The sequence below is a fragment of the Acinonyx jubatus genome, chromosome A3 (assembly GCF_027475565.1).
Source record: "Acinonyx jubatus isolate Ajub_Pintada_27869175 chromosome A3, VMU_Ajub_asm_v1.0, whole genome shotgun sequence".
Classification (NCBI taxonomy): Eukaryota; Metazoa; Chordata; class Mammalia; order Carnivora; family Felidae; genus Acinonyx; species Acinonyx jubatus.
Genome location: NC_069388.1, coordinates 42,168,429 through 42,186,629, shown reverse-complemented (window position 1 = coordinate 42,186,629; position 18,201 = coordinate 42,168,429). Strand labels below are relative to the sequence as shown.

The following is an 18,201-nucleotide window of genomic DNA, read 5'->3' as shown; positions in this document are numbered from 1 at the left end:
GCGTAGTGGTGCAGACTGACATTAAAAACTAAGGGAATGGGGGCTCCCGGGTGGCTCAGTTGGTTAAGTGTCTGATTTTGGCTCAGGTCATGATCTTGTGGTCTGTGAGTTTGAGCCCCATGTCAGGCTCTGTGCTGACAGCTCAGAGCCTGGAGCCTGCTCGGGATTCTGTGTCTCCCTCTCTCTCTGCCCCTCCACGCTCACACTCTTGTCTCTCTCAGTCTCTCTCAAAAATAAATAAACATTAAAAAAAAAACTGAAGGAAACGAACAGCAATAACTGTGTGTGAAATCTCTCCACTGAGTGTGCAATGTCCTGCGTGAATTCCCATTTGCCTCTGCCTGTGCTCACTTTCTTTGGGTTCTCTTGGGATTGTCTCCTATTCTCCCCTAAAGTTCCAAGCAGCTTTACCAGCACGCTAAAACCAAATCATTACATAGAAAAAGAATGTTCAGATTCCACTGGATATCCTTGAGGCCATTCGTGGGTTGTGAGCGACATCTTGGAAGCTCGTATCTTACTCTGGTGTAGCCCCCAGTCTGCTGTTACTCCACCTGCCGCTGTCAGGGTGGTGCCCTGGTGGGGCAAGTGAGACCCCGCGAGTCTCTTCATGGAGATGGAAGTGTGTCCAAATCATCCGTCCTGACAGCGCAGCCCCAGGCTCGGGTTGCCGGCTCATTTCTGTTGACCTCTGGGTGTTGGAACACCCAGTGAATCATGCCTGGCCCAGCTGCTCTGAGCCAAAGCCATTCAATTTGCCCATCATCTGCTGGCCCTCGAGGCTGCCCAAGCATGAGGGGTCAGCAGCACTGAAGACTGTGGCACCCTGCCAAGTGGCAGCTTTCCTCTCTGATGGCGCCTTGCAGGGACACAGAGTGGCAGCTGCCATCTGGCAGGACTAGGGGAAGAGACATTGGGGAGAGAAGTTGGGGAAATAGGAAAAACAATGAATTACCTTGTTGAAACCTTTGGTGACCAAATTGATTGCAAGCTCATGGCTGATCCCGTCCACCCAGGCAACATCCTTTTCTCCGATGGGTTCAGAGAGGAAGGCTCTCAGCCTGGGAGACATGTGATTCATCTTCTGTAACAGCAGTGGGAGGAACACAGTTAGAAGGTGGCCGGCTGCTCACAGCGAGAGGGGACAATGGGGGACTGCCCTGCCGAGGGATGGGGACAACAGATGATGGCAGGCTTCCTTCCAGCACCCAATAGTTATTGGGGACTTTCAGATAGCAGGGGCAGTGCCCTGCACTGAAGACCTCAACACATCCATTGCCACCTGGATGGAATGAGAGATGTGTTATGATGGCTGTGGATGAGTTCAGCAAATTCCACCAAAAGATTGTGTTTAATGCTAAGAACTGCAACAGGTTCTCCTCTCCTCCTCTTCCCTCCCTAAGTGCTTAAAGGAACATTGCTTTTTGAGTCTAGGGTTGCAGTTGGGGCAATGGGGATATGTGGGTCATAGATGCAAATGTTTAGTTATGTGGGATGAATAAATTGTGGGCAGCTAATATACAGCATGGTAATAATGGTTACCGATAATGTATTATATACTTGCAAATTTCTAAGAGGATAGATCTTAAGTTAAATCTCACCATACACACACACACAGAGAAGGATACCTATATGGAACTGATGGAAAAGTTGTTTAGCTTGATCGTGGTGATCTTTGCACCATGTATATACATTGATCAAATTATACACCTTTTAAAAAAACTTTTTCCTGGAGTGTTTTTTTTAAATGTTTATTTATTTTGCAGAGTGGGGGTGGCAAGCAGGGGAGAGGCAGAGAGGGAGGGAGAGAAAGAATCTCAACTAGGCTCCACGCTGTTAGCACAGAGCCTGACGTGGGGCTCAATCTCATGAACCATGAGATCATGACCTGAACCGAGATCAAGAGTCAGACTCTTAACAGACTGAGACACCCAGATGCCCCTGTACACCTTAATATAAACAGTTTCTATAAGTCCAGGATATCTCAATAAAGTTGTCTTAAAGAAAAAAAAAACATTGCTTCTCTTAGCTAATTAACCTACCTTCTCCACCACCAACACTTTTATCACACTCTGTAATAGTTGGTTGCTTGGTGGCAAGTAACAGAAATCTCTTAAGCTGGATCAAACATTAAAGAAAATATTATAGAACTCAAAAGCCCAAGGATAAGGACAGGGATGGTGCAATTGGGGCCACAGCTCCATTTTCTCTGATTCTTTCAACTTTTTCTCCCTGTTTTGGTTTCAGTCTTGATTGGTTCCCCTCATAGCAGTGAAATGGCTGCTTTAGGATTCACATTCCTCAACATTCCACCCCGGAAGAAAAAGGAAACAGAGAGAACGTATCTCTGAGGAGTTCCAAGCAGAGCCCATCCAGTCTTGAAGGTCTACACAGGGCCACCAGTGTGAGCTTAGTGTTGGCCATATGCCCTAGTCCTAGATTTGGAGTGGAGTTAGCTTTCTCTGAACCATACAAGCTGTGAGATCAAGCAAAGTTTACCTGAACAAAATTAAGATTATTACCCAGAGAGGGTAATAGGATATATTAGGATTATTAGGATAATTTATTTATTTATTATTTATTAGGATAAATTAGGATTATTACCCAGGGTGGGGGGGATGAGTGTTAAATAGTAACCATAATATCCCACTATAGTCCACCCCTTTGGCGCCCCAACATCGGTACATTCTCATTCCCTTACATTGTCATCAGAAATACCCACACTGGGCAAATGTAGACTCACCTCCTCCCTCAAAGGGTGAAGCCCTATGACTCATCTAGTTACTGGATTCAGATTCAAGTTTGTATTTTCTGGAAGATGCATCATAATCTCCATCATGTCTGGAAGTAACCTATAAATTAAATTCTGAACTTCACTACCATCAACATAGTCAGTGCTAGGGGGGAAAAAAAAACCCAGTGTATCTGCAATAAAATTTTCCAGAAGGGCAATTCTCCATTTGAAGAAGGGGACAATGGGAAACACATTCAGATGTCATTGCCCTATAGTATATACAATATTGAGGAAATATTGGGGGAATTCCTTGCCATGATGGTAAAGCAAGTTCCTCAGTTGGCAGAGATAGTTGCCCCCAGTTCTGGGTTCAGGTGTATCTGCCCCATCCACTGCCTTGCTAAAATCTGAGTGGGCATAGGGTTGATGTCTTTGGAGGAGTATCACTGCTTTAACAACACACTTCTTGTGGGTACAGGTTCGGGGATTGCCCCGAGGAATGGGCAATTTCAGGCATTAGTTGGCCACTTGCTTTGGCAAGTCAGTACCCTAAAGAATTTACTGGGTTTCTTCTATTCAAGTCCATGCGCCAGTAGTTCAAGCTGGATTTTGTTTCAGGTCAGAATCCTTGAACTGGCAACTGGGCTCTGTGTCTTGCTCACTGCCCTGCTCCTCAGATTCATGGCATCTTCCTTTACCTCTGATGTGAAGGTACCCCAAGTCTGCTCCCTGCCCCCCAGATATATCCTAGCTGCATATTCACAGTGAGTTGTCCCTGTCATCAAGCTAGATGTATCTAAGATCAGATGCTCCATAGAGACCTGAGAACTGGGGGCACTGCTTTTCCAGGGCCCCAATCTTTTGTTAAGTCACCCTACTTGCTGCCCGTGTTCTAACTTTAGCTCGATACTTTAGCTTTGTCGACCCAGTGGAGCTTGCTTATCGAAGTCCAGTCACTTTGGATTGCAGGCCACTGGCAGAAAGACCCTCTCTCAGCAAAGCTGGGTTTTTATCCCTCCCCATTTTCAAATGGGCACCCCTCCTTCTAAATTGGAGTCTTCTAGGACCTTAACAAAGACTGCCAGAGGTAGCCAACATCCTGAGTATTGCCCTCCAGATCTCCAAATGTCACATCTCCCTACACATAGGGTCTCTATCACAGGCTAAAACAGGAATAAGCAGCCATTTTGCTAAACCACGATCACCGTCTTTCTAGTTCTGGGTAGAGACACCCTGCTGCTCTCTGTGCGAATATGTCTTCTTGGCTGAGCCACTTTTGAGGTTTAGTTATTGTAGTATCCCTTTCTTGGTACCAAACTCTGGGTCAGTTTGGACAGTTCATAATTCAAGTAACAGAAAAATCCAATTCAAACTGGCTTGCACAGTAAGAAGGTTTTATTAACATATGCCACCTAAAAGCCCAGAGGTGGATCACAAGCCTTCAGCTTGAGTTCCCTGCAAACCTCTTGGCTCAGCTTTCCTTTATATGTCAGCTCAGTCCTCAGCTTGACTCCTTTTTGGAAATAATCGGGCTGTAGCCGGGCCTGGTGTCCCTTTTGCAAGGTGTGACCCCTCCCCCAAAGGAAAACTGTTTTTCCCTCGAAGCTGCCAATGGATGCCTTCTCCAGTCCAAACTGTCACATGCCAAGCCCTGATGTGTGTCCTTCCTCTGGTTCAGAAGGCAAGTCAGTGACCTACAAAGCACATAGGCTGCAGGGGTGGGGGTGGGGCACAAAATCGGGGTAGCTGCCATGTTAGTGGGGGTAGTCGTTCCCTACCACGATACGGGACAAGGTCAGGAGAGCATACCAGTGTCCACCACATGGTCCTCAGTAGATTGTGAGGCCACGGCTACCTCCTAATGCCCTTTGCTGCCCACCCCAGTCCCAGCCCTAGTGCCTGGTATGTAGTAAGTGCTCAGTGACCTAAGTGACTGATCCATCCACTGTTTGCAAACACTTCCAGCACTGGTCTCCTTGCCTGTTCTTATGCTCCCAATTCCCCACATTTAACGTCCAGCTCCCCTTGTAAGCCTTCCTGCTCCAGGAGACATTTGTGACACTTTAGAGACACAAATTCTCTAAGAAACGATGAATCCGAAGGCACTGATTGTAACAGCCAGGGGACTCCTAAGGACAGAGGCCTTGATGTGTGGTGGGTTCGAGGAAGGATAGCGGGAGCCAAGACTGGTTTTCCAGGGGCCCCTGACGCTGTGGGCCTCAAATACACAGATGTGTAAGCTGGGAATACACTATTATGTGGAGGGCATCGATCTCTTCAGCAGCTCAATATGAAGATCTCTCTTAATCGGTGCAAATGCATTAAAGGGTGAGCTCTACAGCCCCCATCCTTGGATGATGAGTCGGGATCAGGGGTCCAGCTCAGGTCTGGGCTATAGGAGATCAGAGTTTCTAAGCAGGAGGAAGAGCCCCAGAGAGTTCTGGCGGGGCTCACCAGGTTTGCCCAGGGAAAATTCCATTCACTATCCACGTTGGCCATCTGGTAAGTTAAACAGTTCTGCCCATTAAAAGAATAAATGGAAACTACAACATTGCTATCAATGCAGCAGCAGCATCAAAGACAGGTAATGATTAGCAACACCTTGTGTGTATTTGCTTTTCTCACACACCTCATCTCACTTTGATCCTTGAAACACTCTGGGGCATAGGCAGCAGCGATTTTGATCCTCCTGAGGACCCACTAAATAGAAGGCCCTCACATTCATTAGGATGTTTTTATCTGCGACAGTGGTTCTTAACTGGGTGCAAATTGTTTCCCCCTCTAAACCCCAAACATTTGGCCATCCGTCTGGAGACACTCTGGGGTGTCAAAGCTGAGGGAGAGGGTAGTGCTATTGCCATCTAATGTGTAGAAGTCAGGGCACCGCCGAACGTCCCGTAATGCACACAATAGACCTCCCACAACAAAGAATTATCCAGCCCCAAATGTCAATAGTTTCAAGGATGAGAAACCCTTGGCTAAAAGTAATAGAAAACCCTGACTCAAATGGTCTTAAACAAGAAATACTTTTCTTTTTTTTAACGTTTATTTATTTTTGAGACAGAAAGAGAGACAGAGCATGAACGGGGGAGGGGCAGAGAGAGAGGGAGACACAGAATCGGAAGCAGGCTCCAGGCTCCAAGCTGTCAGCCCAGAGCCTGACGTGGGGCTCGAACTCACGGACCGCGAGATCGTGACCTGAGCTGAAGTCAGACGCTTAACCGACTGAGCCACCCAGGTGCCCCAAGAAATACTTTTCTAATCTCACATAATCAGAAATCCATTGGTGAAGTGGACCCCAGGATTTTGTCTGTTAGTGGCCGTGTCAATAACCAGACTAGCAGCGTCCAAAGTCCCAAGGTGCATACAGAATTTGTGTGGATCCTGTCCTGACATGGAAACTTCCAAAGGAAGGACAGACCATTTCTTCTTAAGTGTCTCCAGAACCTCTTCAGTAGAACTTGCCTTAGTTTCATTGGCCAGAACCAGACAACATGTCTGCCTGTAAGCCAGTCACTGGCCAGGGGAGTGATCTGTGTGGAGGTGTGGATGAGGTCAGCCCCCTGAACATAAATAAGGCAGCTCAGAGAATGCCAGGTTCTGGAACAAGTAGGGAGAGGCGGTGGATACTGGGTAGCAAAGGCCCGGGTCCACCACGTCTTTCAAACTGGTCAAAGGATCGGGCCATCACAAGTAGCGCTTCTCAAAGTTTAATGTGCATACAGACCACCTGTGGCAGGGGTGGGGAAGTCTTGTCTAAAAATGGGGGTTCTGATGCAACAGGTCTGGGGTGTGACCCGAGGTGCTGCATTCCTAACCAGCTCTCAAGAAGATGCCCAATCTGGGGGCCCACAGATCACACTTTGAGTGGCAGGGAACTACATGATGCTATTCCCCCGCCACCTTTTTTACATTTTATATTGAATTGTGGCAAAATACACATAGCAGGAAATTTATGTCTTAACTATTCTTAAGTGTCTAGTTAGGTGGTGTTGAGTATATTCACACTGCTGTGCAACCAACCTCCAGAAGTCTTTTCATTACAAAACTGAAAACTAAGTCAAATTTAGAATTGACTACTCCAGATTGCTCATATAAGTAGAATCATCAGTATTTGTCTTTTTGTGGCTGGCTTATTTCACTTAGCATGATGTCTTCAAGGTTCAACCATGTTGTATCATGCACGGGTCAGAGTCTTTTTCTTTAAGTTCATTTATTTATTTTGAGAGAGAGAGAGAGAGAGGCAGGGTGTGTGGGGGGGGGGGAGCATAAAGGGAAAGAGGGAGAGAATCCCAAGTAGGCTCCACACTGTCAGCAGTGTGAGCCTGACATGGGGCTTGAACTCATGAAGCCTGAGATCAAGACCTGAGCTGAAACCAAGAGTTGGATGCTTAACCGACTGAGCCACCCAGGCACCCCAGAATCATCTTTTTTAAGAATGAATAATATTCCACTGTATGGATACATCACATCTTGTTTATTCACTCGCCCATCAGTGGACATTTGGCTTGCTTCTACCTTTGGCTATTGGGAATAATACAGCTATCAACAAAGGTGGGCAAATATCTCTTCAAGATCCTGCTTTCAATTCTTTTGGATTGAGTGGAATCGCTGGATTATATGCTAATTCTAAGTTTCATCTTTGGAGGACCACTGCACAGTTTTCCACAGCGACTGTACCAATGCCATGTATTCTTAAACTTTACCACACATTAGGCTCATGCTGGGAGACACAACCCATGCTTGGGTCCCTCCTCTACCATTGGACTTAATCAGCACAGGCCGTGGGCCGGACATTGGAACTTGTAAAAACTCTCAGGTAAGTCCAATATACTGCCAAGTTTGAGAACCACTGTTTCTCTGTTATTTGCTTTTTTCTCATAAAGTTATGAGCAGGTTTTCTAGGATGATGGGATTTCAACTAAATGGGACTTTATAGTGGGTTGTCTAATGTCCATGTTTCCAGATGGCTGATGCTCACCAACTAGCAGGCAGTGTCTGTCCCCCTTCCCCAGGCACATCAAATCCTCATTAGCCATCGATAGGAAGATTTAACTATGACCCCTGACGGCTTTGAAGTCAGAGAACTTCAGAGCGGACAGACCTCAATAGCGGCCTACTCCTTTTTTTTTTTTTTTTTAATTAAAAAAAGGGATCTTCACTTCAAAGGAAATTTTACCTGGAATCCCTTTATATAAAATAGATCAAAGCAGAATTACTCTATTGACTTTCGAACGAGGGGAGGGCACTAGAGCCTACCCTGGATATGTGGCGCCATCCCTATGCCCCCCCGCTTAGGTCCCCTTCAAACCTCTGTCTGATCCAGCCTAAAACCCTCATTTCACTCTAAGAAAACTAAGGCCCCAGAATTTCAGCAGCCTGCTCAACATCCTGCACCTAGCACAATATGGTTGGCTCTGTTTCCCAGAGGAGCACTCCTTCTAAGTCCCCGGGCAGCTCCTGGGTGGGATTCAGGGTGGGCTACATTATGGTCAGATCAATCACTTGACCACCCTATGACAATACTACCACAGATGCCTTAACATGGTCCCGCCCCATGAAAGTCTTATATTACAAGGTGTTCTCTCAATGACACCATTTTGAACCACAAAGTACTGTTTGGGGAGGATACATTGGCAGGAAATGACTTTAACCAAGTCTGGTTTTAAAGGCTCAGAAAGTCACTTACCTGTTTAAATAAGGAGTAAAAGGGTCAATGGAATTTAATCGTGATTCCCAAAGGAATGACCTAGTTGCAAATGTTTGGCATCCTTTAAAGATCATTTTAAAAATCTATACAATAAGTCTTTGTAAGGAAGCAATCACAAGTGCCCCATCAGATTAATGGAGTGGTGGTGGGGGGGAGGGTACTGCTTTAATGTCATACAAATTGGAACTGGGAGCTTGGGATACAATTTCTGGTGGGGACATCATTGTACACGAATTCAAAAAGTGAACATCTCAACAACCATTAGCTGGAAGGGAAGTTCATTATGCTCTGGAGCCCAAGTAAGATGACTCAGGGAGTGACCCCAGTGATAGAGACACAGGTGTGGACCATACATGAATATAGTTAGAATACGATAGTTTCTTTGAAATCTAAATGGAAAAGTGTAATATTTCTAAATATATTACTTTGCATAATATGTGATTTTAAATGTATATAATTAAATTATGAAATGAAAAGGTGTAAGTAAACTATTTTATCTACATCCCTATGAGTTCGTATATTCAAATGGCCAAAAAAACCATTCGGGGCTGGGGAGGGGTCTTCTTGTAGAGTAAATGAGAGATTATCTTATTTTTGTCTTTGCTTTTTTTTTTTTTTAACGTTTATTTATTTTTGAGACAGAGAGAGACAGAGCATGAATGGGGAGGGTCAAAGAGAGGGAGACACAGAATCTGAAACAGGCTCCAGGCTCTGAGCTGTAAACACAGAGCCCGACACAGGGCTCGAACTCACAGACCTCAAGATCATGACCTGAGCCGAAGTCAGCCGCTTAGCCAACTGAGCCACCCAGGCGCCCCATGTGTTTGCTTTATATTTGGGCATATGTGACACTGCCTACTCTAGGGAACTGAGGGTTTTTTTTTTTTTAATTTTTTAAGTTTATTTATTTATTTTCAAGAGATAGAGAGAGAGACCCGGCAGGAGAGGGGCAGCCCAAGCAGGCTGTGCACTGTCAGCATGGAGTCTGAGTGGGGCTCAAACTCACAGACTGTAAGATCATGACCTGAGCCAAAACCAAGAGTCGGACACTTAACCGACTGAGCCACCCAGGAACCCTGGGAACTGAGATGTTAATACTACCTAAGCTTTGTGTTTTGCTCTCACGTTTTATTGAAGGGATATGGGACAGAAATCTGCATAGGCAGTAACATTGTTGAAAATGCTGCTACCCACATTTTGTTCTAGAAAATGCCCCCCGTGGTGAATGTTTTTTTAATGTGAAGAAAAAAGTATACCTTTCAAATCTGGTATATTTCTACCTTGATGAAGAAACAGAATTTGTAAACATATTTCTCTTTTTACTCAGCCTGCTGGGAAGCTTTGAGCTAAACCAAATGGCCACATAGAGAAATTAGCATAGATAAAACCTCTCTCCCCTCCTGGTCACCATATATGCTTCGTCTGCTCAATGCCCTCATTTTCTTTCTAATTTTGCTTTAAAACTCAAATTCATGTGCTCAGAGTACACACACACTATTTAAATTATGCTGCTTTACTTTGTGCTCAAAGCCTCAAAGATAACGGAGAATAAAAATCATTCCTAAACTAAGCAGATTTATGGAAAAATTAAGGTCCATCCCTACGGCCTCAAAACACTGCAGCCTTGTAGCACCAAGAGAAGGCAAGAGAATGAGGGTTAGAATAATCTCAGGATTGTCCCTACAGAGGCCTTTGGCCTGCAGTGTGTGGATGGGGAGACAATGGAGTTGGACCAGAAGGGAATGAGGACAGTAGACACTTCTCACCATCAGGATCCAAGGGAATGTTGTTTGTCAAATACCACTCCTGGCTCTATATACCTCTGCCCCGCTCTTCCAAGCTACATCTTCTCTCTTCAAATGAACCAGTCTGCCTCTCCCTCCCAGTCATTCATAAAGAATAAAAAGAAGGGTGGTAATATCCCTTGGACAATGAAGTCTGACCCTGCGGGGCTCTCTCCCTCTTAGCCGTTAAAGTTCTGAGGAGACGCTGTAAGGTTGCCTCCCTTTTTGGATGGACGCTCATGGCCTCAAGACCTAGGGCTCCACTTTGTACCGTCAACTCAGGAATTACTTTCCAGGGCCTACCATGCTCACCACAGTGTCATGGGATTGGCCCATGGACACACCTCACCTTCTCAGACTACATGCTGGAGCACCTATGAATGCTTTCTCTGTGAGGATGGCTCAGTTGATGGGCTCTAAGCCTGCTGGCGGCCCTCTTTGCCACCACATATGGAGAGCCTGCCTGAAAAGGAAGCAACATGGACAAAAGCAGATCTGAGAGACAGAAGCCCCAGGCAATGCAGATGGGCAGAAGAAACGCCCAATATAGGGAGTCAGAGATAAGTGGGTGCAAATATCTGCCCCTTCACTTACTAGCTGGGAGACTTGAGAGGATTTCTGAACCAAAGACTCGATTTCCTCATCTGTAAGGTGAGCATAATGAATGTCACCCAACCACAAGGTGGCTGTGCAGATCAGATGAGTTAACTGAATGTCAAACGTGCAGTACTCTGTCTGGAAGAGAGTAAGGACTGCTGCAGGACAGCCAATTCAATGGGGTTGTATTACATCACGACTTCCCAAGCCTATCATTACACAGATGTCTATGGTTATATGATCAAGTGGATTTCTATTGCACTAAGCACTATCTTCTTGTTTGTTTTTAAGTTTTTATTTAAATTCCAGCTAGTTAAAATACACTGTAATATTAGTTGCAGGTGTACAACATAGTGATTCATCACTTCCATACAACACCTAGTGCTCATCACTACAAGGGGTCTCCTTAATCTCCATCATCTATTTCATCCACCCCTTCCACCTCCCCTCCAGCAACCCTCAGTTTGTTCTTTATAGATTGCTTTCTGGTTTGCCTCTTTTTTCCCTTGCTATGTTCATCTGTTTCATTTCTTTTTTTTTTTTTTTAATGTTTGTTTATTTTAGAGACAGAGAGGCGAAGCACAAGCTGGGGAGGGGCAGAGAGAGCTGGAGACAGAATCTGAAGCAGGCTGCAAGTCTCCAAGCTGTCAGCACAGAGCCCAACGTGGAGCTTGAACCCACGAACCATGACACCATGACCTGAGCCGAAGTCAGACACTCAACCGACTGAGCCACCCAGGTGCCCCTGTTTCATTTCTTAAATCCCACATATGAGTGAAATCACATCTGTCTTTCTCTGACTGACTGACTTCGCTTAGCATAATACACCATAGCTATATCCGTGTCATTGCAAATGGCAAGATTTCATTCTTTTTGATGGCTGAGTAATATTCCATCGTATATAAACATCACATCTTCTTTATCCATTCATCAATCGATGGATATTTGGGCTCTTCCCATAATTTGGCTATTATTGATAATGAACATTGGGGTGTGCATTTCCTTTCGAATCAGTATTTTTGTATCCTTTGGGTAAATACCCAGTAGTGCAATTGCTGGATCATAAGGTAGTACTACTTTTAACTTTTTGCAGAACCTCCATACTGTTCTCCAGAGTGGCTGCACCAGTTTGCATTCCCACCAACAGTATAAGAGGGTTCTCCTTTCTTTGTACCCTCGCCAACACCTGTTGTTTCCTGTGTTGTTGGTTTTAGCCATTCTGACAGGTGTGAGGTGATATCTCATTGCAGTTTTGAGTTGTAGTTCCCTGATGATGAGTGAGCACTAACTCCTAAAACATGAGCTTCTGTGTCCTTCACATCCCATGGAAAGAGCCTCTGGCAACTGCCCCTATAAGGGGTTACCTATTCTCTACCTCTGTTCAGCACAGGCTGTCTCTAATTCTGGGACCAGCACCTCTACTTCCCTGTGGGCATTCACTCTTTTCCAAACCTCAGTCTCTATCTTCCCAATATCCTGGTGTCAGGGGGCAACCATGTTCAGGCCTAGACAGTGAAACTCGTATATCATTTTGGCCACCGCAAATGGTTCTGAGACGGGTGCATTCTCTAGCCCAGCCCAAGCTCAGTTGGTAGGATAGGAGTACAAAACTGCTGGTGACGACCTCTGGCATCACCTGTATCTGAGAACCTGCCTAGGAAGGAAGCAACATGTAGGAAAGCAGATCTGTGAGAAGGAAAGAGACAGAGTCCCAGTACTCATTTGCAAACCTGGATCTAGCTGTGCCTGAAGGCACCTACTTCTGGACTTTTCAGTGGTATCAGGCAATATTTCTCACTTTTGTTTAATGCAATTTAAGTTGAGATTGTGCGATTTATAACTAGTATACCCCCAATGTTCATTCACTCATTCACTCACTTGTTCAACAAGTGTTTGTGGTATACCTTCCATGCACTGAGTACAACGCAAGGTACAGAAGCATTCTCATTCCACCCAGAGGCCTGGGGCAGGATTAGCCCCACAGATAGGCATCAGGGGTGGAAAAAAATCATTTTTCAATGACCATTAATGCTCACCACTCACAAATAAAAGCAATATTTGCCTTCCTTGCCCTTAACTCCATTAACTCCAATTCTACAATGGCAAACAAGATTCCTCTGCTCCTTGGTGGCTGTCTTACACATGACCCTTTAATTGTAAATCTTTCTCCTGATGCATGCGATGAATACCCAAATAAATGCAAGGATTCCTCAGAAGTTTACTGAGCACCATCTGTTACAAGGCCTTGAGTTAAGTCTGTGAACATGTAGGAAAAAGATTTCTGTGTGCCTGTCAGAGAAAACCTCAGTGATGAGGGGGAACGTTCCCAGAAGCAAGAGGTCACCTCTTCAGGAACTGTAAAGGAGAGGGACGACTGTCTTCACAGGCCAGACTTGAAAGGTCAGTGTAGGTGTCCTAGAGCCCTCTGGGGTATGCTGGATTGAGGGTAGGAGACCTGAGTCTCATCTCAGCTCTGCCCATGAACTTGGGCATGTGACCTTGGTCAAGTCACTTCCATTTCATGTGTATAAAGTCAGAATGTTGATTAGCTGGACCTAATCATTCTGATCCCTCCCAACATTGTGTGTCTATGTTAACTTATGCCTTTTTGGTGGTACAAAATTCATACAGGTTTGTCATCCCTTTTCTGCCATTTTCAGGTCCAAAAAGCTCTGATAACCAGAAGATTGTTTTGTTTAAAAAAAAAAAAAACGTTATTTGGCAGCAAAACCTGGCCTGGACCAACATAAAGCTATTTATAGTCTTTATTATCCCTCTTAGTATGAATATTTATACATTTCACCACAAGAATATTAATGGGTTTGTTTGCAGCATACTGAGCCAGACTCTACCAGGAATGTTCTATAACACATAGAACCAGCACCATATTGCCTTTCTAAAATTAAAAAAAAAAAAATCTGAATTCTCCAAAACTTCTAGCCCCAGTGGTTTAGACGTAGGTTTTATAGACGTAGGCTAAGATCACTGTGCCTGCAGCCAAAACACCCTGCAACAATCTCTTGCAGAAGGCACTTGTCTCCCCGGCTTGTTCACACTCCTTTCTTGTCCATGTCACTAAGGCTTCAACTCCCTCTCCCTGAATATCCTGTCTGTGTTGGATAGCCTCTGTCTGGATGGTAGTTCTAACTGGGACATTGCTGGTTACATCTTTGCTTCATGAAAACATTTCCTGTACTTTGGAGCCTTGTTCTCTGCAAAGGACCAGGGTCTGAGCTAAGAAAATAAGTCACCTAAGGAATGGTTGAGTATATTAGCTACCCTCTGTGGACAAGACATCTGCATTTGTAACGGATTTGGGGGGCTTATTTTTATCTTTTTTATTTTTATTTTTTTAAATTTTCTTGTGTATTTATTTTGAGAGAGAGACAGAGAGAGCAAGCAGAGAAAGGGTAGAGAGAGATGGAGAGAGAGACCATCCTAAGCAGGCTCTGCATTGTCAGCACAGAGCCCAATGCAGGGCTCGAACTTGTGAACCGTGAGACCTCGACCTGAGCCAAAACCAAGAGTCGGACACTTAACTGCCTGAGCCACCCAGGCGGCCCTGTATTTTTATTTTTAATTGTGAGAAAATACTCATCACACAGAATTTACCATCTTAATAATTTTTAAGTGTACATTTCATAGTGTAAAGTCTATCCATATAGTTGTGTAAGCAATCTCCAGAACTTCTTCATATGCATTAAATTTTAACTGCACCCCCCTCCATTCCCCACACCCCCAGCCCCTGGAAACCACCATTCTTTCTGTTTCTATGAATTTGATACCTCGTGTAAGTGGAATCATACATTTGTCTCTTTGTGACTGGCTTTTCCCATTTAGCATAATGTCCTCAAGTTTCACCCACTTTGTGTCATGTGTCAGATTTTCTTTTTAAGGTTGAAAAATATTCCATTGTGAGTATATACCAAATTTTATCATCATTCATTCATTGAGGGACATTTGGGTTGCCTCCACCATTTGGCTATAGTGAGTAAATCTGCTATGAATATGCCTCTCTCTGCTATTACAGCCCCAGAGAGATGGGGAAAGCAATGTCATCTTGGGAAGGGAGAGGATTTCCCCCTAGAAAGAAGAAAAAAAAAGGGACAGCCTATCTCTTCTGCCTCTTTCTGGAGAAAGCTTGTTCCATTATCCACAAGAGAGAAGACAATGTCTGGGAAGTCGGTAATAGGGGCAGGGGACTTGGTCTTCCCTCTCTGGGACACAAATCCTAAAGTGGGCAGACATGCTGGATTCTAGAGGGTAACATCTGGGATACCAGCTCGGCTGTGAAAAGGGTGTCTGAGACCTAGTGGCCTCCTTCCTTGGGCGTACCCAGAGATGACAGGAACAGGCACTTTCAGAACGTTTGGGGCGGTGGTGCAGCACTGTGAACAACGGCTAGATAGATGAGCCTGCGCACAAGGCAGAAGATACTGCGAGGGCTAATGGGCTAGCCGAAGCCTGGAGTCAGAAAGAAGAGGCCCCATGAGTGGAGACCTTACAACCAGGGCAAAGGTTCACGTCACAGACTCCAGAAGTGGGTGCCAAGATACCCCTAAAAGACCAGAAGGGGCTAATCACTTGTGTGGACCAGAGCGGCCACACTGCCACAGGATCAGACTATTGCCTTGCAGATCCCATGAGTATTCAAAGCCCTGGGCCCCATAAGGACAGATCAGCACCTCTCCCCACCCCCACAGCACAAATCCCCTTAGGGAAGGCAGGGAGGGGCAGAGGGGTCCCTAAGGAAACACACTTTCCAACACAGACTCTTTAAGGTTTGCAACTGAAAAGACAGAGTAGTAGGTCCAGAGCCCATCCCCCATCCCCCAGCTGCTTGTGCTGCTGTTTATGCTTCCAGGGGTGGCTCTTTCCAGAGCAGAGTCTCAGCAATGGAAGCCACCACACCTGGAGACACCTGGGAGGTTAGAAGGCCCAGGCCCTGCCTGAGGGTGGCCAGCGACCTCGGACCTTGAAGTAGAAAAACCCGATCCCCTCTTCTCAAGGTGGGACCAACTCTCCGGCACCACTCTTGTTCCAGAACGCTCATGGCGCCAGGTGGAAGCTGATTCCAGCCGGCACCACAGCTTACGGAGCTCCTGCTCGCCTGTTTCCCTGCCCTGAGGGTTTATCATGAGGGTAGCCAGATTTAGAAAGTAAAAATACAAAATGCTCAGTTAGGTTTGAATTTCAAATAAATAATAATAAAAAAAAACTTATAGGCTAAGTACGATCCCCAAGTATTTCATAAGACAGACGTACCAGGGGCGCCTGGGGGCTCAGTCGGTTAAGCATCTGACTCTTGGTTTCGGCTCAGGTCATGATCTCATGGTTCATGGGCTGAAGCCCTGTGTCGGGCTCCATGCTGACAGCATGGGGCCTGCTTGGGGTTCTCTCTCCCTCCCTCTCTGCCTCTGCCTCTCCCTCTCAAAATAAATAAACTTTAAACAAAAAAAGAGACAGACATACCAAAGAGGTTATTCATTGATTATCTGAAATTCAAATTTCACGGGGAATCCTGCATTTTTTTTTCAGGCAGCTCTCTCCTACACCTCCGACTCAGCAGAAGCCCCTAAATCTGCCCACACCCCCGACCCTGGGCTGCCAGGTGAACTACAGGAGTCAGAAATTCTTTCTGTTGGGCTTTCCCTCCTGGATCTTATTCCACTTATGCCTCCCGGTCTGGATCTGATGAAAGCCGCAGACTCACAAAGCTTGTAGCTAAGGGGGAAATGGCATGATAATACATGGCTAGGGAGATAATTGCTGTAGGACAAGACATCACTCAGAAGTCGCCTTGAGGCAAACACTAGTTTGGACGTCAGGGCGCCCCTGATCATCTGGAAAGAAAGTCTGGTGCCAGCAGGACTCACCCTGGGTCTGGGAACCGAAACAAGGATTGTGGGCAAGTGGGAGAAATGGAACCAAACAGATGTGGTTCGGGCAGGGACACCTGCTACCATCGCTGCTGTCAGCATTCTGAGGCCTCTCCTGGAGAGGAAAGAGCATGGGCTTTGGAGCCCCCCGGATCTGAGCGACATCCCAACATTGCCTCTTACTAGATATGGGGCCCTCTTTGCCCTGCGGGCCTTACTTTCTCCACCCACTACGTGCTTGCCTCTTTCTGGCCGTAGTCCCACAGAATCCTCAAAATTCATTCGGCAGCACTGGAAAATTGTTTCTGTTTTGAGACATGGAGCAACTAAGGCCCAGAGGGGCAAAGAGGGTCCCATTATCTAGTAAGAGGCAACATTGGGATGTCGCTCAGATCTGGGGGGCTCCAAAGCCCACGCTCTTTCCTCTCCAGGAGAGGCCTCAGAAGGCCAACAGCAGCAACAGTAGCAGGTGTCCTTGCCTGCCCATATCCTCTTGGGGGTTCACGGTTCCCTCAGCTGGCACCTGTGGCTCTCCCGGCAGCTGACGCGTGCCAGCAGATGGATAAATGCTCAGGAGGCGTGTTCCAGGTCACCTCCAAGATGTCCCCAGAGGGGTCGAGTCCTGATGGCTTATGAGCAGAATTAGTGGCCTCTCCCTTCCTGTTTTAGCTCCTCGCTCTCCTGCTTGTATGACCTGAACCCCTCCCGAATGAACTAACTGCACTTCAACTAGGTTCTCAGGGTTGGTGACTGGGAAAGCCAGCCTAAGAGAGCAGTTAGTGCCTCTCTAGGTTCCCCAAGGCATCATGGGAAGTTCTTTCCCATGTATTACCTCATTCACCCTGCTCTCCCTGTGAGGACGTGGGTTCTGTGATTGCCCCCATTTTACAGATAAAATGCTTTCACCGACCCAAGGCATTGCCGGGCCTCAAACCCAAGTGAGCCTCAGACTAAAATCTGCATTCCCAAGTGCTGAGTCGTCAGGAGAGGCTTCTGCTGGGTTTCTGGGCCGTCATTTTCTCTCCTTCCAGCTCTGCACTGCATTCTTTCACTTGGGTGCAAATACGAACTGGGGCGGGTGGCCGATGGCCAGCACGGGGATGTCTCGTGGTATAGGGGGAACGGTGCAGTTGTATACTATCGTAAGCGCTGCACTGGTCCCACCCTAAGATACGTGAGGTCACCATGCCATGTGTCTTCTGCCTGTGCTTTGTCAGACAGCACGCTTTAGACCTAGATTCAGCTTTCCTTGATTCCTTTTGCTCACATTTTATGTACCTGTCCTTGTTTCCTGGTCCTCAGCCTAGTGGTCCTTCTTCTAAGGACCCCTCCCATTCTGCATGTCTCTGGTTGCGAGGGCGTGTGTCTATGTTCTAGGAGTTTCAGTTCAGAAAATGTCCCTAAGTGACTTACCCAAGCTTCCCAAGTGCAAAAAGTGTTCCCCAAAAAATCACTAGCCTTCTAGGCTCTGGCTTCAGATAGAGGGCCCCCGCCAGA

At 46.1% G+C, this 18,201-nt stretch overlaps 1 protein-coding gene across 3 annotated transcripts in view; it reads right to left on the bottom strand.

The window, feature by feature from the left end:
* BANF2 (BANF family member 2) overlaps positions 1-18,201 on the bottom strand; it is a 46,008-nt gene that overhangs the window by 7,863 nt on the left and 19,944 nt on the right. For all 3 annotated transcript variants that reach the window (XM_015063257.3, XM_053200281.1, XM_053200282.1), the window contains one exon: positions 956-1,084. In XM_015063257.3, the coding sequence (XP_014918743.1) occupies positions 956-1,081 (126 nt within the window). In that variant the 5' untranslated portion in view covers positions 1,082-1,084. The remainder of the gene's footprint in view (positions 1-955; positions 1,085-18,201) is intronic.